Source organism: Peromyscus californicus, unplaced genomic scaffold (assembly GCF_007827085.1).
Source record: "Peromyscus californicus insignis strain IS unplaced genomic scaffold, ASM782708v3 Scaffold_13__1_contigs__length_99412109, whole genome shotgun sequence".
NCBI lineage: Eukaryota > Metazoa > Chordata > Mammalia > Rodentia > Cricetidae > Peromyscus > Peromyscus californicus.
The window spans coordinates 16743596-16758715 of record NW_026294424.1 but is presented as its reverse complement, the minus strand read 5'-3'; the positions used below and the strand labels follow the sequence as shown (position 1 = coordinate 16758715).

Below are 15120 nucleotides of genomic sequence, written 5' to 3'. Positions count from 1 at the left end.
CAGTGCATGACTTCCACAAGGAAAAGGTCTGGCTGAATCAGCTCTGGCCTCCCCTACTTTCTTTTAGTCAAGTGTTACCTTCATTTCATCCATCCAGTCCATAATGTAAAGCATTTCCTGGAATATCTTTTGCAGTCCCAGGTTCATCTCCAGGCGCTGCCTCCTGGCCCTGAGCAATTCCAGCAAGTATTCCCAGAGCCGGATGACATTGTCCTTCCTGGCTGTAATGCGCTTGATGTCATGGTAGTTCTCTGCTTCAAGTTCCCTGGCCACAGCCACCACAGCCTGAACACGTTCTTCATATGCGGCGATGTCGGTCTCAATGGCCTCATGTTTTTTGGTAGCAGCCTCAACTGCGGGAAGGTCAAATCCAAAGTTGTCCTACAGAGAAATACAATGAAAAGAATCGTAAGGGGTGGGATTTGGGGGGTGGGGCGGACAGACACAGTACCTCTGGAGTCTCCTACTTCATTCGTTTTTCACTTCCCTAGGACCCTTAAAAACTCCTGGTCGAGTTCAAATGTCTTCCTAACAACAAACACATCAACAACTTCTCACTTTACAGAGAGGCCTGGCTCATATCCAGTACCTGACTTAAGACACTGATGCAGGTAGGAATTTGTCAAGCCTAGGGAAAAAAGCTGCTTCCGTATTTCATGACCAGTCTCACTGCCTTGCGGGGCTGGCTGGTCAAATGTTGAGGGAAAAGAGCAAGGGGAACTTTTAAAACTTACATGAGTGTGAATGACTCACACACTCAATGGCTCTGAACAAACTGCTTGAGCTCCTTCCAAGTCTAAGACAAGTTAGACAGACAGACAAGAAAGAGCATCAGAAATTTTAAACATCCTCTTTGTGGGAAATAAAAAGTCACTGGCCAGTAGTAACTTCACAATACTAGAGATTCTCTTGGGGAGGGCCAGTGTTTCTTGGCTACTTCAGAAAAACTTGTGTTAGCAATTTGGACCGAACCTGAGACACCAGACGCTGGTTTTCGCTCAGCCACGTCTCCCTCATAGCTGCCTTGCGATCGAATCTGCGGGCAAGCTGTTCCAGTTTTTCCTGCCTTATGAGCTCATTGCGCAGAGCCAGCTCTCGCTCATGTTCTGCTTTTTCCAGTCTTTCCCAGGCCTGCAGAAGTGGGGAGAGAAAAAATAAAAACATGGTTCCCTGCAGTGCTCAAGAAACCATCCTTGGCTATAGCAGCAGCTGAGTATTGTTAAAAGGATCAAAGAACTTGAAAGGGAAATCCTGTTTCTATCCTTGAGAAAAAGATATTTTTCACTCTCAACATAGCCTTATGGGAACACTCCCTTATCAAAGCCAAACAGATACTGTGTCATAAGCTTGGGAAACAAAACAGTTTGAGGATAAGGAGCAATACAACTATAACTTCTAAATGACTCTTATCTTAAAGGAATAAACTGACTTTCCTTAGGGCAAACATATTAGAAATCTCTTATTCATGCCACATTTTAAAAATTCAACTTTTCTTTCAAGATTCTGACTGACTGTCCCTATTAAATTCATTCCTGAAAATGTCTTACTTCATGTTTTAAAAAAAAATTCCAAACATCAAATGCTCAAAGGATTCTGTGTGCAAATGAACAGAGTTCTAGATTTTTCTAATTTCCCTTTTTTTGGGGTTTTTCGAGACAGGGTTTCTCTGTGTAGTGTTGGTATCTGTCCTGGAACTTGCTCTGTAGACCAGGCTGGCCTCGAACTCACAGAGATCCGCCTGCCTCTGCCTCCCAAGTGCTGGGATTAAAGGCATGCGCCACCACTGCCCAGCGATTTTTCTAATTTTCATTTGGATATAATACCCACAGTACAAGTCTATACTTGTAGGCATACTGGGCACAACAATGGACATGGCTGGTCTGACAGCTTCTCTGATGGAGGCAAACAGCATCGAGAGCCCACAACCTGCAGAGATTCCAAGCATGTGGAATCAAGCTTCCAGTTCCCCTCTGTCATGTGAAAGTATTTGAGTTGACTGCTTCACACAGATGAGGGATTAAACCGGGTATCTGGGTAAAAAGGTGAACCCTGAGCCGAGGGTGTTGACAAAGTCTTAACACTGTCTGCGGAGCTCCAGTGGACTGACCTACCACAACTCTTTGCTGGACCTTCTGCCATCCTTGGCATCAACAGCAAGGGATGCTGAGAGTGACCCTTGCATTCTCCTACACTACTAAATCATCAAGCAGAGAGAACCTGAAGCCTGCTGGATGGAAGAACCAAAACATGACCACATGGGTTAGCTTCACCTTGTTGATATCAGAGATGAGCTTCCCTTCTCGGGGCATGTAGACCTTCTGGTTATTAGCTCTCATCTTGCTCTGAATTGTGAAAAGCAGCACCTCCAAATTCCCCTTCTCAGTAAACCTGAGTAGAGAAAACCAGCCATAATCATTACTATACCTTGTTCTTTCAAGAATGAAAATTCATTTCTTACTAGAGAAAAACCTATTTCACACAGTCATGAAATCCATCTATCTCTGGTCTGATTTATGTAAAGCTTGTATTAGTGAGACGGCAACATGTCAGTCAACTGGCCCTTATGAACTTTGGAACTGCGGCATCGTTTTGTGGCTGTTTTTATATTTGAGGACATCAAGGGCACAAAGTTAATCACCTAGACCAGTGGTTCACAACCTGTGGGCTGTAACCCCTCCAGGGTTGAAGGACCCTTTCCCAGGGGTTACCATATCAGATATCCTGCATATCAGGTATTTACAATTAGTAACAGTAGCAAAAATATAGTTATGAAGTAGCAATGAGAATAATTTTACGGCTGGGGTCACCACAACATGAACTGTATTAAAGGGTCACAACAGCATTAGGAAGGTTGAGAACCACTGCCCCAAGACAATGGATTTACTTCATTCAGAGAGAGAGAGGGGGGTGGGTGAACAAATCAGCAATAATTATTTCAAATATCTAAGCTAAATTTTCAGTGGGTTTCAGAGACCTCCCTTACCAAAGAATTCACAACTGAATTTTCAGAAGAAATAAAAAGGAGTTTGGAGAGATGGGTCAGCAGGTTGAGAGCACTTGCTGAGCGCACCGAAGGAGTGGAGCTCAGCTCTCTAGCACCTGCATGAACAGCTGGCACAGCTACACTGATCCAACAGCAGGAGTGTAGCAGTGACACAGGAAAGCGAATAGAGCAGAGCGACAGAGCAGGACACCAGACATCCTCCTCTGGCCGTGTGTACACAGATGTGCATTTCCGAACACACGTGTATGTACATCACACATGAAAAAGAAAAGAAAAATCAACTTTTTTAGGAAACAAAACTTGATTTCAACTGTTATGCAGTGGTTGCCTTTACCTAACACAATACTTGATAACAGGATATTTTCTCAGACCCACTCAGAGTTTTATAACATACACAGTATCACTAACTTTTCTTTTTTTCTGAGACAAGATCGTGCTATGTAGTCCAAGTAAACCTGACCTCAGGATCCTCCAGACTCAGTGTTCCAAGTGCTGGAATTACAGGTACTTGCTGGTACACCTGGCTTCACTGTGTTGCTTTTCTAAAAGCTAAAAGTAGAATTTTAAAAAGATATTCCGTGCAGGAGTTTTGGAGAAGGGACTGAGGACTTGTATCATCCCTTAGGTTCTCACATATCCTGTGTGTTAATGGTACAGCCTACTACAAGAGCTCAGGAGAGACACAATGTATGAGAAGTCTCAGCAATGAGGAAAACAGGACACTGAGTTAACAGAAGAGATGACGGAAGTCAGAAAACAGGTGTCCTGTGGCTGCTGCCATCTCTCCTCCTATATTAATGACAATTCATAACAATCTGCCTCTTACTTAGGTGGTTTCTCCACTGTGCGGTAAGTGTTGAATGCCTGAAGCTGCTGCTGGACCCCAACCAGTGAATTAGCAAATTTGCGATTGTTCAGAATGATGATGGTTTGTTCAATCCACTCCAGGAGGTCAGAGGCAAGTGATTCATACTTCTCAATCATTTTCTCTGTTTCAATAGCATTATCAAGCACCTGTAACGAAAGGTCAGGAAACCGATACCCAGATGTCATCGGGCGAGGAAAACGTGCTGCATATGTGTCCACATGAAACACGCACACTGAGTGACTAGCTTTCCCATAGTCTGTTCCTCGGCAGAGGCATTTTAACTTAAGTGCACCCAGACCAGGCTTACTATCTGTGAGCAGTGACAGCTTAACTCAACTGAACTGGTTCTGAAGCCACTCAACCTCCAGGGAAAGACTATGATGATTTCTGTAATTCCTAGACAAGCAAAGAGACCTCTGGGTTGGGGCGCAGGGAGAGGAACAAAACAAAATGAACAAACCAAAAAGGGGAGGGGAACTTTGCCACTGAGATGAAAAGGACCTGAGACTGAGGCTTTTTAAATCATGGTGAGTAGGATTTCACGACCATGGCAGAGCCAATTCAGTCAGATTTTCAACAGTCAATTTCCTGTAAAGGATGAGGAAAGAGGTTTGTGTCTGAAATTCCCTTTCTAGCCATTTCTACTATTACTCACTTCTTCTCATTACCCTTTGGGAAAACAAGGATTCTACCTCATATCTGCCACTCCCAGAGGCCACTACTGAGTACTGCTTACTACTGGCCAGTTACTATTGGCCAAGTAGAGTCTCTGGACAAAGGGCTCAGATGCAGAGCAGGGAGGTAACTGATGGCGTGCACAAGTCACTACACTCGTGTAAGCTCACCTTCCCAATGCGCTTCCCTTCGACAGCCAAGGCCTTCATCTTAGAGAAGTAGTGGTAGTAGGTCACCACATATGTGATGATGGACTTCTCATCGGGGTGGTCCACGCTGATATCTGTAACCGGAGAAGGCTTTGCTCAGTGCTACTCACCATGCAACCACTGGGGCAGCAGAAGCAAACTGAAACAACTTTCTAACAGTACTAACAGCCCAGAGACTTTTATTCTTTGAAAATTCTGCCATCACATCATTAATTGCAGAATGCAGAAGAAAGCACACCACAGATTCATTCACCACATGAATATCCACAAAACGCCTTCTGCAGAAGGCGTGTCTGTTTCCTCTTCTTACCCTTAACCCTAACACCAAACGGGGCTGTGTAGTTAGACACTCCATCTCGGCCTATGGCACATTCTTCTCTGGACATCTTTGTCTCCTTTTACCAAGTTAGTGACAGAATTCTTAATGTCATAGTTCAGGCCCTTCTGTTCACATAAACAAACCTGAAACAATGGCTTCCTCACTAGGCTTCTCTGTCCCCCACTCACTTAACCCAGGCTGACCTTCCAGAAGCATGAACTCAAAGGTGCCCTTCAGTGTGAGTGAAGCATGGTCCCTTTAGCTCTTTTTATCTTGCTGTAGCTTTTCTTCGCTTTTCCCATCCTTCCTTCAACATTTATCAGGTTTTTTCTAAGTCCCAAGCATCATTCCAGATGTTTCTTTTTTTTTTTGGTTTTTCAAGACAGGGTTTCTCTGTGTAGCTTTGCGCCTTTCCTGGAACTCACTTGGTAGCCCAGGCTGGCCTCGAACTCAGAGATCCACCTGGCTCTGCCTCCCAAGTACTGGGATTAAAGGCGTGCGCCACCACCACCCAGCCAGATGTTTCTTATTCCACAGAAAAATATGCCTCTTCACCATTTTTCATATGTGCCCCTACTTTCTGATATTCCTGCATTCCTTACAACTAGTGTTTGCCCGAAATGACCTTCTCTACCCAGACTCACTATCTGGCTCAAAAGGAGCAGCTCAGGGGTTACATGGACATTTCTCATTCCTGTGGTAAAATTACTGTCTTCTTCCTGCCTTGGGACTTTGATGCACAATCTGCCTTCTGCAAGATATTATTATTTACTCATATGTTTTTTGCCCATGAGCCTATATCCTAACCACACCGCCTTCTCGATTCCTATTGGGTTGTCCTGTAAGTGGATGGTTAATGTGCATTCACTGAGTAAGGAAACAAATGAATGAGAATGACAAGTCACAGGAATGGTGATGTTGAGAGAAATACTCAAGCTAGGACAGATTAAAAATAAGACATACAGAAGCATGTTTCCTAACAGCTCTGCCAGGTTCTTTTTCAATACACATTCCACATATATCTTTCTTTCTATTCTGTAAACAGCCCAGTATTTTAAACGTGAGAACCTCAGCCCCACTGTCATTGGCACCAATGGGACCGAGCGCCAGACCGCAGCTAGAGTTCCTATTGGACAGCTCCTGGGTCTCATCATCCTCATCAACGTGCACACGTGTGCATCCAATTTAGTAAACACAAAATGTTGATCTACCTGAAAGGAGTAACAGGCAAAAAACCTCCAACTTGTCTAGGAATACATTTTAATTGATATCCCTTGGAACACTGGACAACTACTGATTAAGGTCAAAACCACAGGAGATATCAGATGCTGTTTTTAGCTCCAGTCTTGTGAGCTGAGAAATATCAATCTCTGTTTTATATTGGTTGGTGATTAGAAAGATTAATGCATGAGTTAATAAAAAGTCCGTGTAAAAGGAAGAGGGGAAAAAAGAGGCTCATTGTAAAAATACCAAGGGCTAGACCTAAGGAAAACCTTCTCACAGCAAGGAGTGTTAATGAAGACTGATCATAGTTCAAGGAGTTTTAGCTTTCTGTTTACATCGAGAAATCACTTAATGGGTTATCTCAAAGATAACTGTATCTTGGCTTCCTGTAGTAAATCTTATGTACTGGAGAAGAGCAAGAAACCAGCTTGGCAGCCTCATGACCTCAAGATGCCCTTGGAGAGTTCAATTTCCCATTCTATATTTATAAGAACTTTAAACTTTCACACACACACATTTTTGTCCCTCTCTAATATTTGCTTACAGCAGAGAGAATCTATAAGCCGTTAGCATTACAAACTAAATAATCTCATTACGTTTTAAATATTTCTCAAAATTAGAAAAAGTTCTTTTGAAATCCCACATTGTACTGGGATCTAGAAATGAGGATTTTATAGGCTTCCCCAGAGAGGTCATCTTGGTCATCTCAAGACAGGCTGTCGCTACTGCAGAGACCCAGATACTAGCCATCAGTTCCACACAGATGTGATATAGTCAGTCATAAGAAAAACTGTGCTACTGTCTCATCTTCTCACACATTCCCTTCCTTATTTAAGCTCCAGCATCCTAAGAGTGCCCTTGTTCTCAATCTCCACTTACCCTCAGTGCACATTCCCATGAACAGTGGTCAACAAGCATTCACTGAGTGCCTATGCTAGGCTGTCTCTGTGTACACGAGTGCCAACAACTTCCAATGATATCCCACTGCCTGCTGGACAGCCAAAGGTTTGATATTTAGCCTGCAGAGCCAAGGCCAGGGGTGTTCTCTATACCGTTCCCATAGAAACCCTCAATCATCAGACTTGCCTTCTTTTCTGGTTCTTCACCTTTACTCATGCCCTCTCTCTCGTACCCATCTTTCAAAGCCTTGTCAAATGTAACCCATCCTACAACCCCCAAGTAACTGCCCTACTGGAATTTTAAAGCTCCCCTTCCTTTGATACTTCTCAAGGTGTGCTGCACATGTAAGAGCCCCCCAGTATAAGAAGCCTTTACATTAACCTTTCCCATCTCAGGTCCTCACCTTCAGGGTCTAACAGTTTTGTGAGGCCAAGGTGCTGCTCTGCCAGGTTAAACGCATTTTGCAGATTGTAGTGTGCGTTGGATTTCTTCAGTTTATCAAAATCTATCAGGTCAGGCCTATACAGAATGACAGTGGAACACAAAAGAACGTTATACCTTGGAAATAATTCAAGTGTCTAATGAGACACTCCAGAAATGTTAAAATAAACACTTCGTGGAGTAAAATCACAGTATCTCATAATCATCAAGCAGTGATACCTGGCTTCTGAATAATCACCTTTAAAGTTTATCAGGCAAAGATAAACTTTATGAAAGATAATGGAGTGAACTCACACATTCTCTCCATATGAATGCAGGAATGTCCACTATGGCACAGTATCTGAGCCACAGGTAGGAGATACAACTCATCCAGATCTGCCATAGAAAAATGGCAATGTATCTATCTATGCTTCTACCCTTACCATGATCTCTTCAGACTCACCGGTGTTTGTGTATCAGTGCATTGAAGGCCATGCCATCCCTCCAGCTAGTGGTGAAATTGTGGATGTTGACATTGGGGTACCTGCCAAAAGAGAAAGCACAAGAGAAAATCCACAGAATTACCAAACAAAGGCTTATGCTTTGGCTAAATGGGGGGAAAAATAGGCCTGTGATCATTGTAAACTCAAAGGTTATAGATCAGTAAGGAAAATTAAGTCTGAGCATATGTCCTTTTAAAATCAGCTTGCTATGAAGTAAAAATAAAATAGACAGCTGTGTGTCTTTACATCTGCTTGTTAATTCAATTCCACGAAAGATGTGAACTATGTTCTAAATCTACACATCACTCTTACTCAGGAAAAAGTGACCATAAAATCTTGACGTGTCCACAGCCTTTTGCTTCCTGTGGCTTTGTAGTCCACCCGCCAGGGCTTCAGAACCCATTTCACTGGGATCTGAATCATACACCACTGGATAAAGCTGGCTAGGACTGCCTGGTCATGTGACACTCAGCTCTCTTTTTACATACAGGGCTTAATTGATGTTTTCTGAATAAGAACTTCCCTAGAAAACTTTTCTGTTTAAAACTGGCCTCAAATGAATGGGCTATTTTACTCCGTATGAATTGCTAGTAACTTTGTATCTGTGGTTGCATAAGTTTCATACTTGCTTTCATCTGCTTAAGTTATAACAGTGGTTCTCATCCTGCTGGGTGGTTGCAAATCAGATATCCTGCATATAAGATATTTACATTACAACTCACAACAGTAGTAAAATTATAGTTATGAAGTAGCAACAAAAATAATTTAATTTGTGGAGGTCACCATAACATGAAGAACTCTACTTAAAGGGTTGCAGCAGTAGGAAGGGTGAAAACCACTAGGCTATACATAAGCTCTTTACAGTTTCCATGCTGAACATTCACTGCTTACACCTATGGGTAGGGAAGAGTTTTTTATTTTTGAAAGTTTTTACATTCGTATATCTACCTGATTGGGTTGTTTCTTTTGGGAGGAACGGGGTCAGAGGATACTTGTGGGAAGGAGTTCTCTCACTGCATCATGTGGGTCCCCCAGGAGCTAACTCAGGTCATCAGGCTTGATAGCGAGTGTGTTTATGGCAAGTCTCACCAGTCCCAAGGTAAGGCAGTTTTGAGAACAACCAACTAATTAATCTGATAAAGAATTGGTTCTCGCCGGGCGGTGGTGGCGCATGCCTTTAATCCCAGCACTCGGGAGGCAGAGCCAGGCGGATCTCTGTGAGTTCGAGGCCAGCCTGGACTACCAAGTGAGTTCCAGGAAAGGCGCAAAGCTACACAGAGAAACCCTGTCTCGAAAAACCAAAAAAAAAAAAAAAAAAAAAAAAAAGAATTGGTTCTCATTAAGAACCAAGAACTCTAAAATAATTTCATCAGCAACTTTACAGGATTTAAAAAAAAACATGTATTCATCTTTATTTATGTGTATTATGTGTGTTTGTGTGAGTTTATAGCACCATATGCATGAAGGTGTCCATAGAAGCCCAAAGGAGCTGGAGTTTCTGCAGTTTTGAGGCACCTGCTGTGGGTGCTGGAAATAGAACCTGGGTCCTCTGGAAAAGCAGTGAGTGCTCTTAACTGCTGAGCCCTTTTTCTAGATCCACTTTACAGGTTTAATATTAGCTAAAATCACAAAATGCCATTAATTAACAAAATTGCAGTGCTATACAAGTGTCTTCAAATTGGGTGTCAGTGAGAGAACACAAGGGAACCAGGGCAGGTTTACATAACAGCTGCTTCTCAGTTTCCTGTGCAAATCTCCCCAAATGACAGAAATTAAAGGCGAAAACTCCCATGCATTTAAAAAAAGGACGTGGGTGTGATTCTTAGAAATGCTCCCAGAATTTTATAATTGAAGATATAATGGTCTGTGGAGCTTCCCTGGTAAACAGAAAGAACTGATTAAGGAAATACGACAATCTCCAAGTATAAATCAGAACTCCTTCCATTCTGACAGCCAGCGGAAATGTGAACATATCAACTGCTTACGTGTTCACAAGACTTCTCAACAGAAGCCATGAAAAAGATACTTGTCGGCACCTTTGAGTGATGACCACAGGGAACTTAATCCTGTGAGATGCCTAGTGCCCTTTGCGCTCACACTCACCCAGCTGTCTTCATCTGGCACCACAGCAGCAATGCATCCTTGGCAGACTTTTTCTCTTTGTTATCTTCTGTCTCTACACTGATATCCTGGATCTAAAGTTTAAAAAGAAATATTAAACCAACACCCAAGTCATTGTCCTGACAGCCACTGAGGAACAGGTCTATATTTATATAAAACAGATCAAAGTCTCACCCTGCAGACTATTTGCTCCAAATATCAGTAAGACCTGTCAGGGTCACCTCAGAATCCTCCAGAATTAGGTTTCCTAGTCTACGCAGAAAGCCAAAGGGATGACTGGTTGGTCACCTAAATGCCTCTCAGCACTTAGTAAGATCAAAATGCCCCTGCGGAGCCATCGTTCCAATGCAAGGCTTCTCATAGAAACCAGAAAAATATTTTGCTGAGGTACTACATGTATATTCCTGAAAACTGACAAAACTCTGAGACAGAACCTGCTTAAATGCTCTGCTTCCATGCTCTCTAGGTTCACAAACAATTTCAACATTAGACATAAAGCCTGGTCTATGCATCAAGGTCAAACTGAACGACTTCTACCATGTACACTCAAAATTTTAGTTCAGATTAAGAGGCACCTATCAGCTACATGATTCTAGATAAATGCTCCCAGCTATCTTCTATGTTTTTTCTCCTGTAACTGAATTTTGGACAAGAGGCAGGAACACAAATAATGATTCAATACAATAAAGCCAGTGAAAGAAACTGCACAATGCTGGCTACCAGCACTGTAGGTCACGCACTAGTGCCGGCAGCCTGGCTTTCTCAGTTCAAGTGCATTAGCAGGCCCAAGTACAGAAAGGGCAGGCCGACAGTCAGTGTTCCCTCAACTCAGTTCACTCTGAGAACTTTGAAAATGGCTGTGTATGCCAGCTCCCTGACATGGGCCCTTACCCGCTGTCACGGGGCCACAGTCAGAATGTTCTTCCATGTTCCCATCACCACAGGCCAAAGCAATAGATGACATTTTCAACAATAATTCGCTTAGCCTACTTAATTAGAATCTTGGAACTGTGCCCTGGGAACCTGAATTACTGAGATGCTTTCTCAATGGCAGCAGTGAAGGTAGATGACAAGCCCCTCTGTAACTCTCCCTCCCCACACAGAGCCATCCAGAACACTGGTAAGCTGAAGCCTAATCTCAGAATGGCAACAGTGATGGAAAAAGCATTGATCACAGGACAGTCTCAGAGTTTGAACAGGAAAACTAAGTTAAAATTTGATTTTTGATTTCTTTTGCCCTCCCCTTTGTGTGAGATTTTTCCTTACAAAAATCAACAGATCCTTATCAAAGAACGAACACAGGACAGAAAAGCACAAGGACACAGTCATGCAGGAGACAGGAGTGCTTGGGGGGAGGGGGGTGTTTGGAGCGGAACCTGATACCAGGGTAAGGACTTTTTCCAGCACTTCAAACTATAACTGAAGAGCCTGAGCACAAAACATGTGCCTAAACACAGGTGCTTCTCCCCAACACTGCACGCCTGTCACCCAAGGCAGCCTGAACTGAACCAACAAACAAGGCTCAAGGCATGGGCATGAAATGACCTTGAGTGTCTTTTCACAAAAGGCTTCTCTGCACAGAGGCACTTCATCACATCAATCACCACCTAGTCAAATACACATAAGGCTTTTGGCTCTCTCCTCCTGAAAACTGCTCCTTCACACCCAAAGGAAGACAAGAAGGTGGAAATGGAGCCCCTAGCCTACATGGCCACAATTCAGTGAAGTCTAGACAGCCAAGAAGTGCCAGCACCAGTCACACTGCTTGACCTTTGCAACTGAAAGCCGAATGGCAGAGGTCAGATGTTCAGAGGTCCAGGAAGTAGTAGGCTGGGGTTCACTCTAGGAGCCACACATCACTGAGTCCTATCTGACAGGAAAGTCAAGTCTGTCAGGGACAGTGAAATGCAGAACATGGTAGCCCGGTCTCTCCTGGGGGGCCCTGTGGACAGGAAGCTCATGTGTGGAAAGTTTGGCTAAGTTCTGTAAGCTGGCAGCCTCCTTAGCAAAGCTCCTTACCTGGAAGCGCAGGATGATGGTCCAGATGAGTCCAAGGGTCAGCCGGTGGTTCCCATCCACAATGTCATGGGAACCCATGTTCTCAAGATGGACTCTCTGCTCCTTCAGGAACTGAAGGGCCTTGTCTACATTCTCCAGACAGTGGATGCGCATCCGTCCCTTCGTGGGTTTAGGCTAGAAACAGAGAACAGAGGTGGAAACAGTTCATCTGGCAGGCAGAGGCGACTCCTGAGGATTACCCTGAATCACACATGCTCAGCAAGTGTGCTCTCCCGCCCAAACCCAAACTGAAATTTGTGTGTACTCATTTGGTCCAATTTCACGGAGTCTTGGTGCTAATGCCGCCATCCACAAAGGTATTGGTGAGGATCATTAGACCGTCTTAAATGTAACAACAGGTTGCTGCCTGCTGGGCTGGGTCATTTCCTAAGACTGGCTTAAGATGAAATGGGACATACCCTCCAATCAGAATTCTGGAGTGGTAGTTTTATGAGGATAGAGAAGGGAACAAGTAAAAAGGTATGGAAAAGAAAGAAGAAAGGAGAAGAGAGGGGAAGGGAGGGCAGACGAGCAGGGACAAGGTATCTAAATACCTTAAATGTCTGTTCATTTTACATTTATATCAAAATGGAAGAAGCCATTGGAAGGGGAATATTTTAGAAACATCCCTGCCATATTTACTATAAACATCTACTCTATCTTATACACACACACAATGTTACTTGGGGAGCTCAGCAGTTAAGAGCACTGGCAGCTCTTCTAGAGGACCCAGGTTCAATTCCCAGCATCCACATCTAATCACAATGGTCGACGACTCTGGCTCCATTTCTGGACTCTGTGGGCACTGTACAAATGTGGTGCACAGACATATATGGAGGAGAAACATCCATACACATAAAGTAAAAATATATAAGCAGAATCTAAAATAAAAAAAAATTAAGTTACTGGGACATTTACTTTATCACCTCATTGGACTACCCTTCATGCTTTTAAAACATTCTTTTATTTCATAACTGGTGCTTTAGTGAATGACTAACCCCTCTTTTATAACAAAATAACAAAAAAGACATGGCAAAGTTAAATAATACTGGTAGTACAATGCAAGAGAGAGGGAGAACCAATTATGGTAGCATATGACTAAAGCCCCAGCTACTCTGAAATTGGGGTCAAAAGATCCTAAGGTTCAAGACTATTGTATTTTTTTGTTTTGTTTTGTTTTTTGGTCTTTTCTGTTATTTTGTCTTTTTTTTTTCCCCCCCAGAGCTGAGGACCGAACCCAGGGCCTTGTGCTTGCTAGGCAAGTGCTCTACCACTGAGCTAAACCCCCAACCCCTCAAGACTACTGTAAACAACTTATTGAGACCCTGTCTCAAAGTGACTGTAATCTAACAGGCTGAGAATAGAACTCAGTGGTGCAGCTCATGCTTAAATGCACGGCTTCAGGTCCAACATCCACCAAAACAAATACCCCTCACCTTCCTAGAATCCCAGGACGCCGATTCTCTTGTGTTCTGTTTGCTTCAGCGAGGCATTCTCAAGTGTTTAAGGTGTGATATGATACTCAGACAAATTTGGGAACAATAAAATATTCTTAAGAGGTAACAATGGTTTCATCTAATTACATGGATTTCAACATGAGAAACGTCTTAGCTGCCACTTACTGAGCACTACTACATGGACTACTTTCTGTGGTGGCTTATGGCTAATCATATTCAATTCTCACAACAGCCATGACTGAGAGCAACTATTATTCTTATCCTTTTATTGCTGAGGTGACAGTCTATCCAGTTAACTAGTATGTGGTAAGCCAGGCCTCCAAGCTCATTATCTTTACACAAGAACGAAGAATACAAACCAGAGTGGTATGCATTTCCATGTGAATGGAAAGAGAAGACTCAGTTCTTACCTGGGAAATAATTTTAAGAGCTATTTATATATTACTATGCTTCACATTCTCAAAAAGAGTAAGAAAGTAATGACAAAAACTGAACACAAAGGAATAGGGTAGGGGTGTGTCTCTCTGGAATGAATGCTCTATGAAGCTGTCCCTTCAGCTCTGCCAAAGAGAGGAGCACACCATCTAGCCTTCATTATTTATTATCAGATATCTAGGGTGGCATGGGACCATTCCCATGGCAACACACACATTTCTGTCCTGTATGATTACTGATGGGACAGTCTCCACTGCCATTCAGTGGAAGTAAGTATGGACATCAGGTTCATGGGGCTCAGATCCAAGTAGCCTTGGCAGGCAGGCAAGTCCTCTAAGGAAATGCCGGTTTCCACTGACTCCCTAAATCAATTTCACAACTTCCCTTCACAGCTCACAATCTGTTTATTCATTTATTTATATTTTTTGCAGGTGTTTTTCCTGTTTATCTTTCCATGACATCCCTTCTTGTCCCAAATCTCACCAACTATTATTACCCCAATTCCAGATCCATCTTCCATCAGACTCCAAAGGAAAAAGAACTATGGAGTGAGCCAACTTTAAGATCTGAAAATATAATTCTAACTGTCTATCAGAGTCACTAGGTCAAGCCCTAACTCTGAGAATCAGTGTTGTCATGAGCTAATTCTCCTTCCCTGCATGGACTCAAGGCCTTTTGAAAACAAAGAATGGGGTGGGTGTTCCCTTGCAGGCCCCTAACTCTACCAATGCCCATGCAGCTTATTTACTTTTTCTGTGTGGAGATTGAACCCAGGGCCTTAAACATGGTAGACAAGTGCTCTTTGTAGTACATAGGGATTTACAGACTATGGAATACACACAATGGCAGGGTTTATTGTCAAGAGTCTAGAGGTGGAAAAAAAGATACTTCCTGGAGCTAGTTTGCTTTCCTTTTTAAACAAAAGAG

General features: G+C 43.0%; 1 protein-coding gene across 2 annotated transcripts in view; it reads right to left on the bottom strand.

The window, feature by feature from the left end:
* Nucleotides 1-15120, bottom strand: part of Sptbn1 (spectrin beta, non-erythrocytic 1) — a 177178-nt gene that overhangs the window by 49478 nt on the left and 112580 nt on the right. For both annotated transcript variants that reach the window (XM_052734569.1, XM_052734571.1), the window contains exons 4-12: nt 12263-12436; nt 10226-10317; nt 8083-8163; nt 7603-7718; nt 4718-4830; nt 3831-4018; nt 2271-2388; nt 973-1131; nt 79-381 (exon numbers count right to left, since the gene is read on the bottom strand). In XM_052734569.1, coding sequence (XP_052590529.1) covers nt 79-381; nt 973-1131; nt 2271-2388; nt 3831-4018; nt 4718-4830; nt 7603-7718; nt 8083-8163; nt 10226-10317; nt 12263-12436 — 1344 coding nt within the window. The remainder of the gene's footprint in view (nt 1-78; nt 382-972; nt 1132-2270; nt 2389-3830; nt 4019-4717; nt 4831-7602; nt 7719-8082; nt 8164-10225; nt 10318-12262; nt 12437-15120) is intronic.